The sequence below is a fragment of the Passer domesticus genome, chromosome 13, assembly GCF_036417665.1.
Source record: "Passer domesticus isolate bPasDom1 chromosome 13, bPasDom1.hap1, whole genome shotgun sequence".
Classification (NCBI taxonomy): Eukaryota; Metazoa; Chordata; class Aves; order Passeriformes; family Passeridae; genus Passer; species Passer domesticus.
The window spans coordinates 18205839-18223691 of NC_087486.1; the positions used below are offsets into that span (position 1 = coordinate 18205839).

Genomic DNA, 17853 nt, shown 5'->3' on the forward strand with positions numbered 1-17853 from the left:
GCCTTGGGCACTGCCAGGGATCCAGGGGCAGCCACAGATGCTCTGGGCACCCTGGGCCAGGGCCTGCCCACCCTCACAGGCAACAATTCCTAATTCCCAAGATCCCATCCAGCCCTGCCCTCTGGCACTGGGAGCCATTCCCTGTGTCCTCTCTCTCCATCCCTTATCAATTGTCTCTCTCCATGTTTCCTGGGGCTCCTTCAGGCCCTGCAAGGCCACACTGAGGTCACCCCAAAGCTTCTCCTCTCCAGGTGAACATTGCCAGCTGTGCCAGGCTTTCCTGCCAGCAGAGCTGCTCCATCCCTCTGCTCATCCTGGAGCCTCCTCTGGCCTGGCTCCAGCAGCTGCAGCTCCTCCCTGTGCTGGGCCAGGGCAGCTCGGCAGGGTCAGCATCTGTGGAGTCAGGTGAAGTCCCTGAGAAGCCAGAAGGGCTCAGGAACTGCCCTGGCTGTCCAGGAGGGAGATCCCACTGAGGGCACTCAGACCATCACCTCCTTTCACCCAGAGCAGTGACTCCCCAGGGCACTGTGGGGGATTGAAAAGCCCAGAAACGTGGTGTGCATACCTTCATTTCTCACAGAGGCACCACCAAGCTATTATTTACTGAGCTAACTAATTAGCCAGCCACCCTTGCAGATAAGAATGCATTAAAGTATTTAGAATTCCAGTACAAGCCTGACACATACGAAGTGGCTGCCCTTCTTCAAAGGAAAGTGAATGTCAAAGGAAATAAACCATTTAGGAACACTCAGCACATCTGAGGTGCAGGGGAAAGGCAGCATCACCTTAGCATCCAGGAAAAAAAGCAAAACAAAGCTGAGTGCTATGGGATGCCGAGACATTTCACACTTTTATTGTATCACCTTCTACTTCTAAAGAGATCATTAGATACACAATTTGAATTAGCATTAGATAGATGATAAAATAACAGCTATTCAAAATAAAAAGAATTAATACACAGAACTGCAAAACCTGGCACAGAAAAAGTGGGAGATTGAAGGTATTTAAGCTGACAGTAATCTGAAAAACCCAGTTGGTAAATTCAGTTTTACAGCAAGAAAAAAGTTGTAACTGAATCTACACTTCACTGCAGTCTAGCACTGAAAGCACCCTTCCCTGCACACAGGCACTGCTCCAGGAGTGGGTAATAGAATCAAAGTCATAGAGCTAGTTTACAAAATGCATAAAATAATCAATCCACTAGAAATAACACCAGGAATACTTCCAGGAGATACAAGTGCCCTGTGTACTTGAGTGCCCCGCTGTTACAAAAAGTTTCAAGTCCAGCTAAGGATACCCATAACTCGGGGCATGGAGGAAATAGGTTTCCACAGCACTACAAAAGTGACTGGGGACAAACATTTAGAGGAAGTTTGGAGAATTCAGCACCTGCCACCAAAAAGGCAGTTTTACATTCTCTGTGAAAAAGCCTTCATGAGAGCATTTGGGGTGGGGGGGGGGGGTGTGTACAGGACAGGAAGATTTGCAAAATTACCACGTTTTTCTCTTTTTCTCTCCCCACACATTCCTGACAGGCTGTCCTCATTCTGCAGGCCCCTGAGTGCCTGCACACTCAGAGCAGCCCCTGGGCTGAGCACAGCTGGGACTGACCACAGTGGGTAGAGCAGGAGCCCACCTCACCTGTAGCCAGCAGAGAGCCACACCTGCAAACCCACCCTGACAAGAACATCAGCTCCTCCATGGCCTGGTGAAGACCCGGCCTTCCCCCATGAAAGGGCCCTGCAGGAAGGACCATGCCCATCTTGTAGGCCATTAGCTCCAAAGGGGCACCTGCCCAGGCACAAGGCTGAAGGGCTTTCGACTTCTTTCTCTTCAGTTATTTCTGCATTAACTTCTTGTTTTCTTGGCTTTTTTCAGTCCACTGACCTCTAGAATTTGGATTCTTTGACTCCTGGAGAGATGCCCAAAAAACTCATTCTGCCTCAAAGGAAATTCACAAACTGGCATTTAAGGGGAACAGTATCAAGTGATATGGCTGCAGTCTTATTGTGTGTGTACTTGACATCAGAGCTCTTCAGTCACCTTCTTCCCCCAAAATGACTCAATAAAGAGTCCTCAAAGGAGAGGTTCAAAGGCACAGTAGGGAAGAGGAAGCCAGGCCCACGTCCCACATTCCCCCCTAGGAGAATCCAGGAGGCTGAGTGCTAAGGTGGGGGTTACACACACAAACCCTTTGAAAAGGGGGAAATGAGACTGAAGCCACAGATGCAGGAGCCACCTGGAAAGTATCAAACAGCCAGGTGCTCAACCTCTAAGCAAGCAGAATTAATTGCATTAATTCTGGGGTTTAATCAAGAGAACTTGAATAAAAATAATGCATACTGAAATGCAGTGCAGAGTATTGGGTTAAAAACCATGGGGACAGCATGTACATGGAGGGATCTGACTTGGGCAGCACTGATATTCACAGCTGCAATTCATCTGCTGGGAAGTCTGAAAGGAAAAACATCCATCAACTTCCAACACCAGATACAGAACAAAATGTGTGTGCTACAAACCAGTCCCAGGGTTGTCTTCCTACTCAGCAAATGAGGGCTTTTTAAAGCATCATATACCAATTTTGCAGGTAATATCAGAAAAGAAAATAAAATTTTAAAAAATAGCTAAAGTCTCAAGCACATAATGAGATTGGTGTCTCAAAGAAATTGCTGTAGTATCTCCAGCATTCCTTAATATCTCTGTATGTATTTTAATCTGGGGAGAAATTATGCAACTACATTCATATATCAAGACAACGTGAAAAGAAATTTAACAGTATCAGGATTATTTGAACTCTTGAATACTTAAGGATAGTCAGTGTTCCAACTCCCTCAAACTGTGTGCAGCCTCATGGCCAAATCTTCATCTGTCATCATATTAAAGAAGCTGCCTGCCACACCTGCAGGTGGGAACTTTACTCCCAAAATTCAGTCAATCAAAGGCAACAAAAATGTACTTTATGGTTTGGTTTTGTTGTTATTTTTTTTGTTTTGTGGGGTTTTTTTGGGGGTGGTTTTTTTTTTTTTTGTTTGTTTTGGTTTTTTTTGTTTTTTCGTTTTTTTTTTTTTTTAAGGAATCCATCCTTTAAATACAAGGTCAAAATAAATTCCCTAAATCCCAGCAGATGAGAGGCAAGCTAGAAGGATGTTCTGGAGTAGTCATGGCACCCAGGACGGATGCACCTGCATCCCCAAGATGTTCCTCATCTCTGTCCAGTCACTCCCCGACACACTCCCATGTCACCCACACTTCCTGTGCCTCACAGACTTCACTCTCAAGATATCACTTCTACAAAGCTGAACCGATCCTAAACCAAGAACCTTCTATTTTCAGAGCCTTTTCCCCCCAGAGAAACAGCAGACTTCATTTCCCCAGATCACTCCGCAGGTTTCAGAAAGTAACTGATAACGTCAATTCACGTTATCATATTCAGCAAACCACAGCTGACAGCACCTCAGGCATATCAAATACATTCTGAGCTGAGAAGCAATTTTTTTCTTCTGGCCACATATGGCAGCAGTGGAGCACCCAATGAATGGCAACAGCCTTGTTTCTTGAGAGACAGAGGTTAGCAGAACACAGTGGAGTTGATACTCCACGAGTGGCTGCACATCCCACAATATTTGCATTCACTCTGACACACACAATAAAGAAAAACACCCTCCATTTGTGGAAGGCACAGGTATTTGTGAAAGCCAGTACAGAACCATCTGGGTTTCATTCCTCACTGCCTACTGCTAATTTTGCACATGCCCTGTTTTTCCCTTTGTGGCTCAATACCAGTACTTTTTTTAATTGCTGCTGAAAAAAATGCACCTTTTAGCCCACTTCTGCAAGGCAGCTCCTGGCCTGACAGCCTCTGGCTTTGCTGTTCTTATTGTAAGAAAACTACTCTTCTAGAATGCCTGTTCAGCAAAACAATTTCTGAGTATCCAGTCTCCAAAGTCATGAAGTGTTTTCAGACAGCCTGAGCAGGTTTTTAACCCTGCCATACACAAGCTGGCTCTGCTGCTTCCCCTATAACTCCCATCCCTCCTGCTAAAGGAAATGTGCCCCTGTGTAGGCCAGGAGGAAGCCAAAGTTCTCTCCTCTATTTCAACAGCTTTCCAAGATACAGCTTAAGCCTCATCCTTTTCTCAGACATGAGAAGGATTAAGTCACTCTTTTACCTCTATTTAAATTCCAGAGGGCTGCCACTATTTGGATAAGCCACAAATGCTAATTATTCTGTATTGATTCTGTTGACTTACTGGGACAAAGGAGGTCTGAAGCTCCAGGACACATTAAGAGCATTACAGAACATCAGCTTTCTTACACAAGATAAAACAAGTTAAGCAAGAGCAGAGTCTGGATAATAAACACCATATCCAGAGCAGAATATCCCAGTTTCCATCAAGACCTCTAATGCTTGCAGCAGGAGCTGTAAAAAACATGAAGAGGTACTGGAAAGGAAAAAAATGAAAAAGCACAACAGGTTTTACATGTCATGGGAGCACTGGAGAGGAGACAAGTGGTATCACACAACCAGAGGGACACATGTACATTGTACACAGTGACTGTTCCCCTTCTCTCCCTTCATTGTCTCCTGAATCCCAACCTGCAGATGGAACTTAATCCAGAGTTTGTATTAAACCAAGGCAAAAGAAAAAGGAAAAGTTGAGGACTTGAGAATCAAGTATGTCGTTGCAATACAAGAACTGTGGTATTCCAGCTTTGTAATAATTCCATCATCCCCTTCCTCCAACGAGAGGAATTGAAAAGCCCAGTTGTGTGTGTAATACTTCTGCACACTGAGAGCATGATCCTGCTGGAGGCTAAAAGACTGTTTATCCACAGATCAGCAGTCACTGTGCAAACTTACATGCTCCATTCCATCCATACTCCTCGAATTTGACTTTGAGAGACTACTCAAGTATCACCAAATAGAGTTGCATTAGGGGTGACTACATATTTGATCTTATGTAGACAGATAAAGTTCAAGTATTTTCCTACAAAACAGTAGAATTCAAATTAATTAAGCCATAAACCACAATGTTAAGGCAGAATCTATGCACAGCATTAATGCATTTATGCAAAACCACTTAAGAGTTCAAGGAAAGTAAAACACTGCAAAATGCCAACCTTCATATCACAAACAAGGCAGTACACATTTTTTATTGCAGGTTTTCCCTGCACTAATCTTAAATGTTATTTGATCAACATGAGATTAAGAAAGGTCGAGGTTTATAATGCATTATCAGAAGATCAGAATGTGTTAACATTAGAGATGGACACATGCCTGACAAGAAAGGAAAACCCAGGTGTTTCACCAGCACAAAAGCAAAGGGTGAGGGGGGAAAGGAGGGACCAGGTAGGATGGGAGCCTTCACTGCCACTCAAAGTATCCACAGGACTCAATTCCTGCTCAGAGCCAGCACTGGAGCTCAGCTCTGCTGCACAGCTGGCTGCAGCAAGCACTGTAACTGAGGGCAGCCACCTTCCTTCTTTTACCTACATTAAGAGTCTGTAACAAAAATGCTGCAAAGCGTGGAAAGGCTGCAAGGGTGAGTTCTGATGTACAAGGCAGTTCAGAACAAGTCCCAGCTGCTGTCAAATCTATTCAGTTTAAGAGAGTTCTCACTGGCAGCTCTGCACCAAACAAGCAGCAAAGGCTGAAGGCAGTGGATGGAGCACAGCAGTGATTTAAGACTTCAAGAGACTCCTAGGCTCCTACTGGAATCCTACCCAAGTTGTGAGTGCTGGGCTTTGCTGGGATTCTCTCAGGAGGCATTCAGCCAGCCATATGCTTCTTTAAGAGATGCATCTGCACAGCACAAAATCTGTCTTGGGTCTGGAAAAGCATCCAGGACTTGCAAGCTGCGCCACTGGCATCACTGGCTGCATTGGCCTGTGCCCCCACCCAGGGCACGCAGCTGGAGCCCAGATGTGCTGCCCTCCCTCCCCTCTAGGGCTGGGCACCCCAAGTTGTTTGGGGTCTCTAAACCAGCAATTCCACATCAACATTGGGACAAGCTCAGGGAAACCACTGGGAGTGATAGGGAAGACTCTGAAGAGCTTCAAAACCCAAAGATCACAAGGTTTACAGAACTTCTCTTAAATTCTGTAAGTCCTTGTAGTCCTTAAGAAACACAAGGTGCCAGAACATCTCCTGAAAACCCCATACTGAAATCCCAAACCAGGATGGTGTTGGGTGATACCTGGAAGCTTGATTCTGTAGCTCAAAAATGCCTGACTGACATAGTGTGAAGTTCTCACCATCTTCATCTGGTTTCACTCCAATGATGCTGAAATATTTCCTCTATGGCAGCCTGTAAGCATTAAACTTAAAACTCTTATCACTTCAGAAATGTTATGTTTTTAAAAGCAGCATTTTTGTCAAAGCAATAATGTCTATGGAAATTAGGGCCCAGCATAACAGCACAGCTCTCTACTGAGCAGCTAAGTCCATGACAGGAAAACCCATCCAGGCTTTCAAACCACATCCATCACGTCAGCATTCAGGCATCTTAAACTGACAAACAATATTAAAAAAGAAAGTGTAGATTATCTCAAGGCAGAATTTTTATCAGCATCTTTGTCATCAACACAGATCAGTGTGCCATTTTAATTCACATCTATTCCCACAGAAACAGATGCTTTTATTAAAAGGGCTATGCAAGAGCCCTTTCAGTATATAGATACTTGCTATAAATGAATTTCACAGTCATGTGAAAATTCACGTGCTCCTTTCCAAGCTTGGATCCTCAATGGGAATACAAAGCTGTGGATCAACATTATTAATAGGCAAATTCATCATGAAAACACATCTCCATTCTGTAAATTGCAAGTGTGTCAGGAGTAGAAATATCCTTTGCTGGTAGTTCTGAAGACAAATTATTTCTTCCAGCAGATATTGAATAGATAAGCCAGGCACTTTTCTGCCCAATCACTTTCCAAGCATCAGAGATGTTCAGAGAAGCTTAGGAAAGAAAAGCAAAATAGTGCAATTAGGGTTGAGCAAACAGCACTTGTGTGGAGTATTGCATTCCCCTAACTGCACTGAACACAGACACAGGGGTGCAAACCAAGCATTTAACAAGTTATGGGTCCACCAGGTACAAATCCAGCAGTCTTGGGACCTTCTCTGGAGACCCTGAGATTCAAACCACGCTGGCCTGTCAGTTCCCTGAGGCAGAGCAGGGCCACAGCCTGGGCTCAACCACTTCCTCCACCTTGAATTTGTGCCATACCAGCATGGGTTAGGTTAGAATCTAAAACAAACAGAAACACAACCCCCACCCCCAAACAGACCCTGCTGCGGTGCTCAAGCACTTGAGGCCAAATAAAAGATGGAAACCAGGGAAAATAAAAAGCCATCCTGAAGTGGTGTGTGCCTGGAATGCCTGCTCTGAACCAGCTCCCAATGGCTTTTCTCCATTTGCTGCCAAGCACCTCTAATGCAATGCAGACAGTCAAGGACACAGTCAGAATGTTAATATGAAAGCATTAAAATTCCCATTGAAATGGGACCTGTCAGGCTACTTTATGTAACATGATTTATCGTTTCCAAATGTAGTAACAAGGGATTTTATTGTACAAGAGCATGTGGTACACAATGGGGCTCCGGGTCCGCATTCCGCACTCGCCAAACTACAATTCCTGACAAGGTTTCTGCTGGTACATGGCTAAGTTACTGGTGTGTGCATGAAAGGGGAGCTGAATGCATTAGAAATTGATGGGGTACAGAATAGACTGAAAATGAGAGCTCTCTGCACTTCCCTGTGCATACCAAACAGAGCCAGACACCTCCGACCACTGCTGGCCCAACTGCCCCCAGGGCTCCTGCACCACGCAGCAAAAATGGACTGTCAAAAGCTGAAGGAAGCTTTTATTTCCAGTCTTACACATCAGTCTGATGTCTCCTGCAAGTTGAGGGCACACTGAGAGCACACTGGAAACTGCTGGTAACACTTCCAGGGCATGGCCTGTGCTTTCTACCCTACTAAACCCCAAACCCCTTCAAAGCCTGGCCTCAAAGGCACCAAATCCCACATGCCATGTGTAACACAGAGCCGACAGCAAGGCAAGCTGCCCAAGTCCTGGGCTAATGACACCCAGAGGGCTACAGCACAGAGCACGTACCTGTCACAACCAACTGGATTCCTGTGCCAGTGACACATTTTCTTTCTAAAATAGAGAAATTGTTCAGCTGTCAGCGCACTGGGCATTTTTTAATGCATTTCAGTAGTTTAGATATCCATGTAGTTTTCAGTAGTTATGTTAACTTTGAGGCAGAGCTGAGTAGCACAGAACAGAAAAGCAGAGATGTTGGCTGCACCTACAGTGAGGAGAGGAATCTCACCAGCTGCCAGTAAAAAGACAACACCAGGATAAACTGGTAGCAGTGTCAAAAAATATACAGCTTCATCCTTTTTACTTGGAGCAAACTGCAACAGATCAACATGTACCCACACAAGACCATGGAGTTAGACCCAAAAGACTGTTTCCATTGTATTTTCTGATATTTCTTACTAACTTCTTCATTGATTGCACTATTAATCTTGATATCATTCAGTTTGATGCTTTGCTCTGCCCTCTTGCCCTGCCTAAGTCTGGAATCGACACTCAACTAAACTCAAATATGCTTTGAAATTTCTTCATTTAATTAATAAAATACACACCAAGAATGCCTGACTGCCGCTGATCATACAAAGATCTGGGTCTTGCCATCTGTGAATTATATTACAAACATAGCTGCAACTCATGTGGTGAATTTACTGCATTCCAGGCAGTTGATCCCAGAACCAAGACCCTGGACTACTCTGCTTTCACAAAGCTACTCAGAATCAAAAATGAATTTAGGCCTTCTCCTCCCAGCTCTGCCATTCAGAATCAGCGGCAAAAATCAAGCTTACTCCAACTAATAAAACCTAAATGCAAATAGGCATCCATGCTATTTCAATCCAGGAGGGATCTGTAATGCAACTTTAAAAAGGAAAACTATTTTCTGTTGGAATTGTGAGAAGTGAGAAAAAGCCATAATGGAAAACAGCTCTCCCCAGGCAAAGTGGAAGAGGAGGGGAAAAGCCAGAGAATCAGATGCTACAATTAAGGGATGAACAGTTGGGATTTCAAAGAATGTAGCTTTTAAACCAAGAGGCTGGACCATGAAGTGGCCAATGACATTCAGTGAATGCAGGTAATGAAAGCCCATCTCACCATCCACAGAAACAGACTCCTGCCACTAGCCACGACTCTTCTTGCCATTTTCAAGAGCAGTCCAGAAGGTCAGAAGTGCCTGAGATGCAGTCTGCCAACTTGGGGTAAGAAAAATTAAACAGCTCCCTTGTTCCTGTCCTTCTGCTTGCAGGGCCCACTACTGACCACTGTCTGACACAATGCTGGCCTTAACATAAAAGATTTAGTCTGGCCAAGCTGCTCTTGAAAATGGCAAGAGAAGTCATACTAGATGAAAAAGGAAATCATACACACACCAATCTAAGAAAAAGGGGATTCAAACTTCGGTAACAAGCTACTGAACAAGCAAATCTTGCTTTTAAGGGCATAATCACAGGATTCATCACCTTGCCAGCAGATGCAGTGGGGGTCAAGACATCCTACAATTCAGTTTATTGCCAAAACCTGTTATTCAGCTAAAAACTTCTGCCACACTCCATAACACAGCTGCCAATGCTTCCAGACTTATAGACCTTCAAGGACAGGCACAGAGAAACAGTTAAACTCTGGGTCCAAAACACTAAACTTTGAGTTACAAACTGTCTAGAAAAGTCTTGTTATTGCCAGAGATCAGAAAGAAAGCTCAAAAGCTAGAGGAAGTCACTGAAGAGAAGGCATTTAAAGTTAAAAATGAAATCTGTCTCAAGACAGTCCTGTGCTTCAGCCTTTCCAGTCTATTCCTCATCCAATCTTCTCTGAATTTTTACACTTGGCCAATAAATACCTCTTACTCTAGCACTTGGATAGGATTTACGATGCACTGCAAGTGCTGTGCAATTAACAGATTTAATGCCCAATTCACTTCCTCCTTCAAAGGGAGGCTGGAGGAAAGCATCCCAGGAGCTGTGGGTATATCATACATATACATGAAATGACATTTCCTCTGCCACTACTCTAAGTCAGCACATCCCTACTCTTCCTGCAGATGTATCAAACCATTTTCACTGTTTAGATTCCCAACTATTAGTCATTCTTCAGCTTAATCACAGAGGGGTTTACAGTATGGATTTTTACACACCATCCCACATTTTCACCATAATTTATCAATTGCTTTTTCCACTCCATTTCACTGAATTTCTAATCTCATTTCCCCAACTACACTGTCTACAATCATAACATAACAGTGACTTTAAAAAATGCAGTATGCTCCACTAATTTCACAATGTGCCAAAGGAGATAAGAGAGGGAATACATTCTTCCCATCTCAGCATGATTACTTTAACTTGCCTATCAGAGACAAAAGCACATGGCTGAGGAGGAGGACAGGCACTACTGTGAGAGGAAGTCAAAGCTCTGCACTCTCACATGGCTATCTGGCCAACTTTCAATGAGACAAATGCCACCAACTCCTCCATGCAAGACCGAGCATTTACCTCTTGCACATGTTTAATTACCCTTTGGTGGCTGCTCCATTCGGAATCATGCTGACAGGGATCCATCCAATCCAGCAGCACATTTGAGGGATTATTGCTGATGCTTCACAGACTCATAAAACACCCTGCTCAAAGGAGTTTTGAGTGGCACAACTTCGTGCTTTGCTTCCCAGCTGCAGTCTGAAGTTCTACAAAATGTCAATGCTGAGCACAAGCTACTTTCACAAGCAATTAAGACAGACTACATGAATACCTAGCTCAGCCCGCAGGCTACATCAGACTTGCCTTTCAGTTTTGTTCAATTACTTTGCCCTTCTCCTAGGTAAACAGAAATCCTTGTTTTCCTTTCTTTCTACCACACACTGCATCTGTTCTCCAAATTCCACCACCCCTGGACCAGTTTTGCTCTATGCTGAAATCACTTTGGCCAAAAGATTTGAAGGTAAGGTACCTAATGCAGCAAGGTTCTTAATTAAGTGTTACTGTCCAAAAAGGATATCTCTGAACTCAGTTGCACCTCAAACAAGTTCAGAAGCATACATAAGACCTCAAGCCCTCCCATTAAGATTTATTCAGACAACTTGCCACAGTGCTACAAGCCACACAGTTTGCTGAAGTTGTTGCCATTTCTGCAACTTTATTTCTGAAATCAGTTTTATCAGTATTGAAGTTTAACAATTACATATAGTCTTGTCTATAATCTTATGATATCCTGATCTCACCTCTCAACATAGCAAGTTCTTCAGCTTAAAACCCACTGGAACAAGAGCAAAGCGGCAGTGGAGGGGAAGGAAGTCCAATACTAAACCATGATGCTCTCAAATGCAGAAGCTCATCCACAAGATATGACACTCACTCCAACTGTGGAAACACTCTCAGGCTTCAGACACTCTGTGCACATTCAGTGCCTAAACACTGGAAAAAAATTGCTCTGAGCCCAATATTTACACCAAACTGCTCTCAGATTTTTTACTACATATTTGACTTCATACATCACTTCTACTCAAACTGAGTAGCAACAATAATCAACTTGATTCTGGTAATTCATGTTTTCAGCTACAAAGATGACACACAGTTAGTTTCCAAGAGACAACAGAAGTGAAGTAGAACTTTTTGCATAAGCCCAGTTACCTTATGTAAACCAAAGTTTGAATTTCTCTACAAAACAATGTCAACAGTCATAAAAGAGAAATAGAAGCAGTGCCAAGGGATTAACACTTTAGGATGATAACACTAGTTTGGAAGACTGATAAGTTTTAAGGTAAGTACCATTGGTGGTTTAAGTAGGTTTCATTCCACCTCATGACAAACCTTTGAGGACCCCTTGTTACTGCTCACATTCTGTTTGGGACAGAAGAGAATTCACAGAATCACCAGGCTGGAAGAGATCTTCAAAATCAGAGTCCAACCCAGTCCCAACACCTGTGGCACCCATCCACCCAAAACCAGTGGCACATCCAGTCTTTTTTTAAACACATTCCAGGGATGGTGACTCCACCACCTCCCCAGACAGGCCATTTCAAAACTTTATCACTCTTTCAATGAAAAACTTTTTCCTAATATCCAACCTATATTCCCCTTGGCACAGCCTGAGACTGTGACCTCTCCTTCTGTCAGTTGCTGCCTGGTGAAAGAGACCAACCCCACCTGAATGTAACCACCTTTCAGGGAGTTGTAGAAAGTGATAGTGTTACCTCTGAGTCTCCTTTTCTCCAGGCTAAACACCCCCAGCTCCCTCAGGTGCTCCTCACAGGACTTGTGTTCCAAGACCCTCTCCAGCCTTGCTGCCTCTTCTGGACACGCTCAAGTATCTGAATGTCCTTCCCAAACTGAGGGGTCAGAACTGGACACAGCACTTCAGGTGCAGCCCCACCAGTGCCAAGTACAAGGGAGCAAACCAGCTTTGAAGGACATGGCTTCAATTCCATATTTTAGCTGACCCCATGGAGTCACACCCCACAAAGGGAGCCAGCAGAGTGGGGCACTGACATTGCCCATGAACTCAGAGTTTCAATCCCATGTTTTGGCTGACCCCATGGAGTCACACCCCACAAAGGGAACCAGCAGAGTGGGGCACTGACATTGCCCATGAACTCAGAGTTTCACTCCCATGTTTTGGCTGACGCCATGCAGTTACACCCCCGAAGGGAGCCAGCAGAGGGGTACTCACGTTGCCCATGTACTCGGAGAGCAGGTCCTGCAGGGCCTGGCGCACGGCGTTGCACTCGGCCACGATGCGCTCGCGGCGGTCGTCGCGCGTGCAGGACGAGTCGGCCATCAGGGCTGCCCCGCTGATGATGCTCTCCAGCCTCTCCTCCAGGGATGGCCGGAACCGCTCCTCGCTGAACGTCGAGGGGTCCACGATGATTTGTTTCTAGCAAGAGAAAAAGCTCTGCAAATCAGCCACTAGCCCAAGTGATGCCTTAGGATTTAGCGTTTGTATTTTTCAAAAAGCTTTAGTGTGTAACTCTTGAACTCTTTATAGAGTCTTAGCGACTGTCTTTGCATTTTCGTCAGACAAACCAATTCCTCTCTGGGACTGAAACTCAAGGATATCTCACTGTCTCAGGCCCTGAGAGATGTAAACAATAGTGAATTGGGGCAGACAAACAGGGAGTAAATTATTTTATTACCTGAAAGTGTAAATGGAGGATTAACGCCTGATATGTAAATGGACCAAAAAACTTATGAAAAACCATGACCATCAACCATCTTGGCTGTAGCCCCTCTCTGAGGCTTCTGACTGCCCAAGGTGTATCTACTGAAGGCCTTCAATAAATACCCACTTCCCTTAATCTTGTCTAGCCTCTGTTCTAGGTAGCCACTCTAAGGCATCAAAGCAGTGTATTACTGTTAAGTCATGCACACAACCAACACTTAGAGCAATCCCCTGATCAGGCATTAAGAGGCAAACGACACCATTTTGGCACTAAGGAGGATTTTCATGAGTAGTTCTGTAAAATTACTAAGAGGTTTCCCAGCAGATTATATTGCTACTCATTTCTTGTGCTGCTTTGACAGCTAAACAAAACTTGGCCATAGGAAGCCTTGTTACATGAATGGTAAAAATCAAAAGTGCCAAAAAAAATAAGGTTCAAAGTACAGAACTCTTCCTAATGACATGTCAATTTGGACAGGCCTTCACTAGTTAACTTGTCAGATATAATTATTCCATCATGAACAAGAAAACAAACATCCAGAATTAGCTCTATATATTGTGTTCTCTTGCCCTATTTTGCCCTTTCTTCTCTTCAGTGTTAAGCAGGTAAATACAAACGTGTTCTCGAAAATTCTTGAAAGTGAAATATCAATATAAAGGTTTCAAACCACACAGAAATCAATTTCTTCATGGCAGAAAATTATGACAGGTTTCTCTTGCCAGAGTTAGCAAGCACAGCTCATACCAAGAGACTCAGGGCTGAAACAGCAGCATTGATGCATCTGCTCTCAAGGGACCAACACCATCACCCTTGGAAGCTCCCCAAGAAGAAACTGCACAGTATTTACCACCTTTGAGTCCTTTCAGGTGATTTGTTTAAACTGGTCTGTAATTTAATAAAGAAAAATAATTTGGCCACTTCATGGTCTGATCGTTTGTTTAGGGTTAGGCTGGGTTATTTCAGGGGCAGAATTTTTTAATTCTAAAAGAAGCCCCAAAGATTTTTGAAATGGGAATTTTTTCAGCCAGTTTGTGTTCAAGCTAACCTCAGCAGGCACATCACAACCACCTGCTTCTGCCAGCCAGCACATTTCATATCTCTCTGCAGTAACCATGCAGCCATCACAGCAGGAGGAGAACGTGACATGTGCTCTCCAACACATTCCCTCCTCATTCTTTTTGAAACTTTTAGCCACTGGCAAATACAATGGTAGTGTGCTATCACTCCAGACCTGCATCACCAAAAAAGAGATAACAATCAGCTTGTTATCTTCTGGTAGCCATTTCATATTTTACCATTGCTAGAGTATCTGAGGGCATGTGTGCTCAAAGTCTCTATTATGGGAGTGTAATAACACTCAAGCAGCAGCAGGAAATGAAGTGCAAGGATAACATCTGCCAAGAACCTCAACACATTTGTTTTGTCAGCCTCCTTTGGCAGGGATGAGACAACGCTATCATGAAGCTGGCCTGCTGATCAGGCACTGCTGCTATTAGAGAGCCTCACAAAGTGGGATTAAAAGCTCAAAAAGCTTCATGTGAGCTGCAACACTCAAAAAGTAGTATGCAGCTGTATATTGGAGAGTTTGTATAGTAAAAGAGGGTGATTTATCAGAAATCCTATTAGCTGGTTTGAGCTGTACAAGCCAGTCCACCAACTTGCACTGAACTGCTTCTTCACTGCCTGCCCCTGACATGGTGCTGCTGCTGCAGGGCTGCCTTCCCCTCCCACAGGCACCTCTGAGAACCTGCAGCCTGTTGGGGCTAACCTGAGGCATCCTCCAAAGGCTGACTGAGCATCTGATGGAATTTCAGAAAGCCAAACTCAAAATTGAAACCAGTCACAAAGATCAAGACAGCCATGACATCCTCTTGTTACCCAAGAGATCACAGGGAAAGCCTTCCCATCAGACACAGGGAGAACTCCATCATAACTTTATCCCAGAAAAATACACATGGCAGAAAGGGAGAAATGAGAGTGGTAAGAGCAAAAAGGAGAAAGTGAGCAAAATCTGGCAAAACCACAACTATTAAATGCTTTTTGAGCGATAGCTTTGCAATATTAAATGAAGTTCTAGTGTAAGTTAGTGCTACAGTGTTTAAAATTCAGAGGCTGAATCAGGTAGACACCGAATCCTGGCTTCAAAAGGAAAGCGATCTCAGTAAAAATGCATGGCTGTCCTCAGCAACGTGCTGAATGCAAGATAAAGAACATGACAGATCAGTACAACCTATCAGTATGAAATGACTTCATTTCCAACCAAAGATCATATTAAAACTTCCCACTTCATGTTCCTTTCAAGAGGTAGTTTCAGCAATCCCAAATACATGATTCACTTTTAATAAATCACTTCTGTCACCTCCAAGAATACATTACATAAATATATTATGAAATAATCAATTTCAAACAAACCATCTAATGTAGCAGTAGGCTGCTATTTCAGAGCTAGTTTAACTTGACAGCCTTCCATCATCAAGAACCACATATGTAGCTTTCTATATTCCATCAACCCTAGTTTGGAAAATGGCTTTTTTTAAAAAAGCCTACTTTGCCTACAACTTGCTGCACTTCAGTAGAAAATGATCTTCCAGGCGATATCAATAAAAGCAAGCTGTGGCTAACAAAGCAGGGGCAGGAGGGGCTTTTCCCAGAGGGCTCCAACTCACATCGAAGTTGTTGAGGGCGTAGGCCAGCTCTCCGCCCCCGCCCTGCTGCTGGGCCGCGTCGTCGGCGGCCGTGGCCTGGGCAGCGTTGGAGATGCCGCTGACCGCCTGCTGCAGCTGCTTGTAGATCAGGTCCCTGTTGGCCTTGTAGGCAGCGACGTCGGGGTGCTGCAGGCAGGCCTGGGACGCCGTGTACAGGATGGGCACGTTCTTCTGCAGGATTCCTCTGGCTGCTGCCATCTGATCGCGGTGACCCACATCTTTCAACTCCTGTTAAGAAAATTAAAGGGGAAAAAAAAACATTTGAGAGCATTGCCCACATTCAACGTCCACGCACTGTCTCCCCACATCTTCAAAGGACGGGCAGGTTCTTTGCCTCAAATCTCCTCAAATCTCTCTGCTGAGTATTCCTATCCTTAAGGGCTCAACTGATTGCAAAACACAACAGCTTCATAAAGCCAAAAAACAACAACACTGCAGGGCAATTCACAACACCACAATTCAAAATCTGACATTGGATTTTTGTTCCTCTGCAGCACTGGACCAGCATTTTAGAAGGTGTCTTGTCTTGCATTTGCAGATGAGAAGCAAGATCATCTCTAATTTAAACTCCCAGGCTCACAACCAGAATGTTTTCTTTAATCACACCTAGAAGATGGCATTTACTCTCCTCAAGAGACTCAGGTACTTAATTTCAGAAGAACAAATATATCATCTCATTCAACTTCTTGTTCACCTCGAATGAGACAAAATTAATCCAATGACTGTAATTACCACTAATTCAAGATTAGTGAGCAAGTCTGTCTTTTCCCAAACACCTTGTGCTGTAATTCTCTAAAGCACCATTACCTCTGTTTTGGAACAGAGCACCATGATCAGATAAAGCTCTGAGTCCAGCACAAGCAGTAAGTTTATGAAAGGAGGAACAACCACAGTTATTAGCAGCAGCAACATTTCAAAATTACCTCTTAAATCTAACAAAGAGGCAGTGAAAATGAAGACAAGGACTGCCTTACTGAGAAAAGGGAAAAAAATTCTGTCAGACTCTCTAAAATGAATGGGCAATAGGTGACCTCTGTAAGGTGCACACTGAGCAGGGAGGGCACTCCAGCAGGCACAGAGATTTACAGATTTTGTACAAACACTTCCCATAGTGTGGAACAATCCATCACAAAGCAGTTTTAGAGCATTTATTGCATTGCCATCACAACCCTACTCCCATTTACTGCAATCAGATTTGAGATACATAACCAACTGGCAATCCCTTTTTGACTGTACCCAGCTTATTTTCTAAGACAAATCTGTGCAAAAAAACCCAAGCAGTGTCAGAGGTGCATAAGCAGTTTTGGTTTGTACATATCTACAGATCAAAGAGGCAAAAAATGCTCTAAAAGAATTATGCTATTTCTGATAATTTAAACTGCCCACACCTCTGCCTTCTTCTGAAAACTTAACTACTCAAGAATGAGTCACACCAGTGCTGTTGAACAAAACAAATTTCACACGCAATTTAAGGCCAAGCACAAGCTATCCAAACACAGAACATACCCACAACAAACAGGAATTTAAACCCGTCCTCCAATGGACATTCCAGTGCAAGACCAGTGAGCAGCAGCACTCACTTCCTCAGGAAGCTGTAGCTGTGCCCAGCCACGGCTTTTGCTCCCTGTGCACATGGACATGTTCAGTCCATCTCCATGAACCACACAGCAACTAGGTCTATTGGAGGGTGCCCCAGGGCTGGGACACAGGTCCTTGTCCTCAAGTGCAGCTCTTGGGCAGCAGCATGTCAGGCACTAAAATACTGACATTTACAAATGCTACTATGAACAAATTCCATCAGAAGCAGCACCCTACAGCCAAGCACACTTTCCATGGTTACCAGGCAAGCTCACAGCTCCTTAACATGGAAGAGCACAACAGAAAGTACTCAGCAATAAA

At 44.0% G+C, this 17853-nt stretch overlaps 1 protein-coding gene across 3 annotated transcripts in view; it reads right to left on the reverse strand.

Moving 5' to 3' along the window:
• CTNNA1 (catenin alpha 1) overlaps nucleotides 1–17853 on the reverse strand; it is a 117624-nt gene that overhangs the window by 73101 nt on the left and 26670 nt on the right. For all 3 annotated transcript variants that reach the window (XM_064387996.1, XM_064387997.1, XM_064387995.1), the window contains exons 6-7: nucleotides 15916–16182; nucleotides 12760–12963 (exon numbers count right to left, since the gene is read on the reverse strand). In XM_064387996.1, the coding sequence (XP_064244066.1) occupies nucleotides 12760–12963; nucleotides 15916–16182 (471 nt within the window). The remainder of the gene's footprint in view (nucleotides 1–12759; nucleotides 12964–15915; nucleotides 16183–17853) is intronic.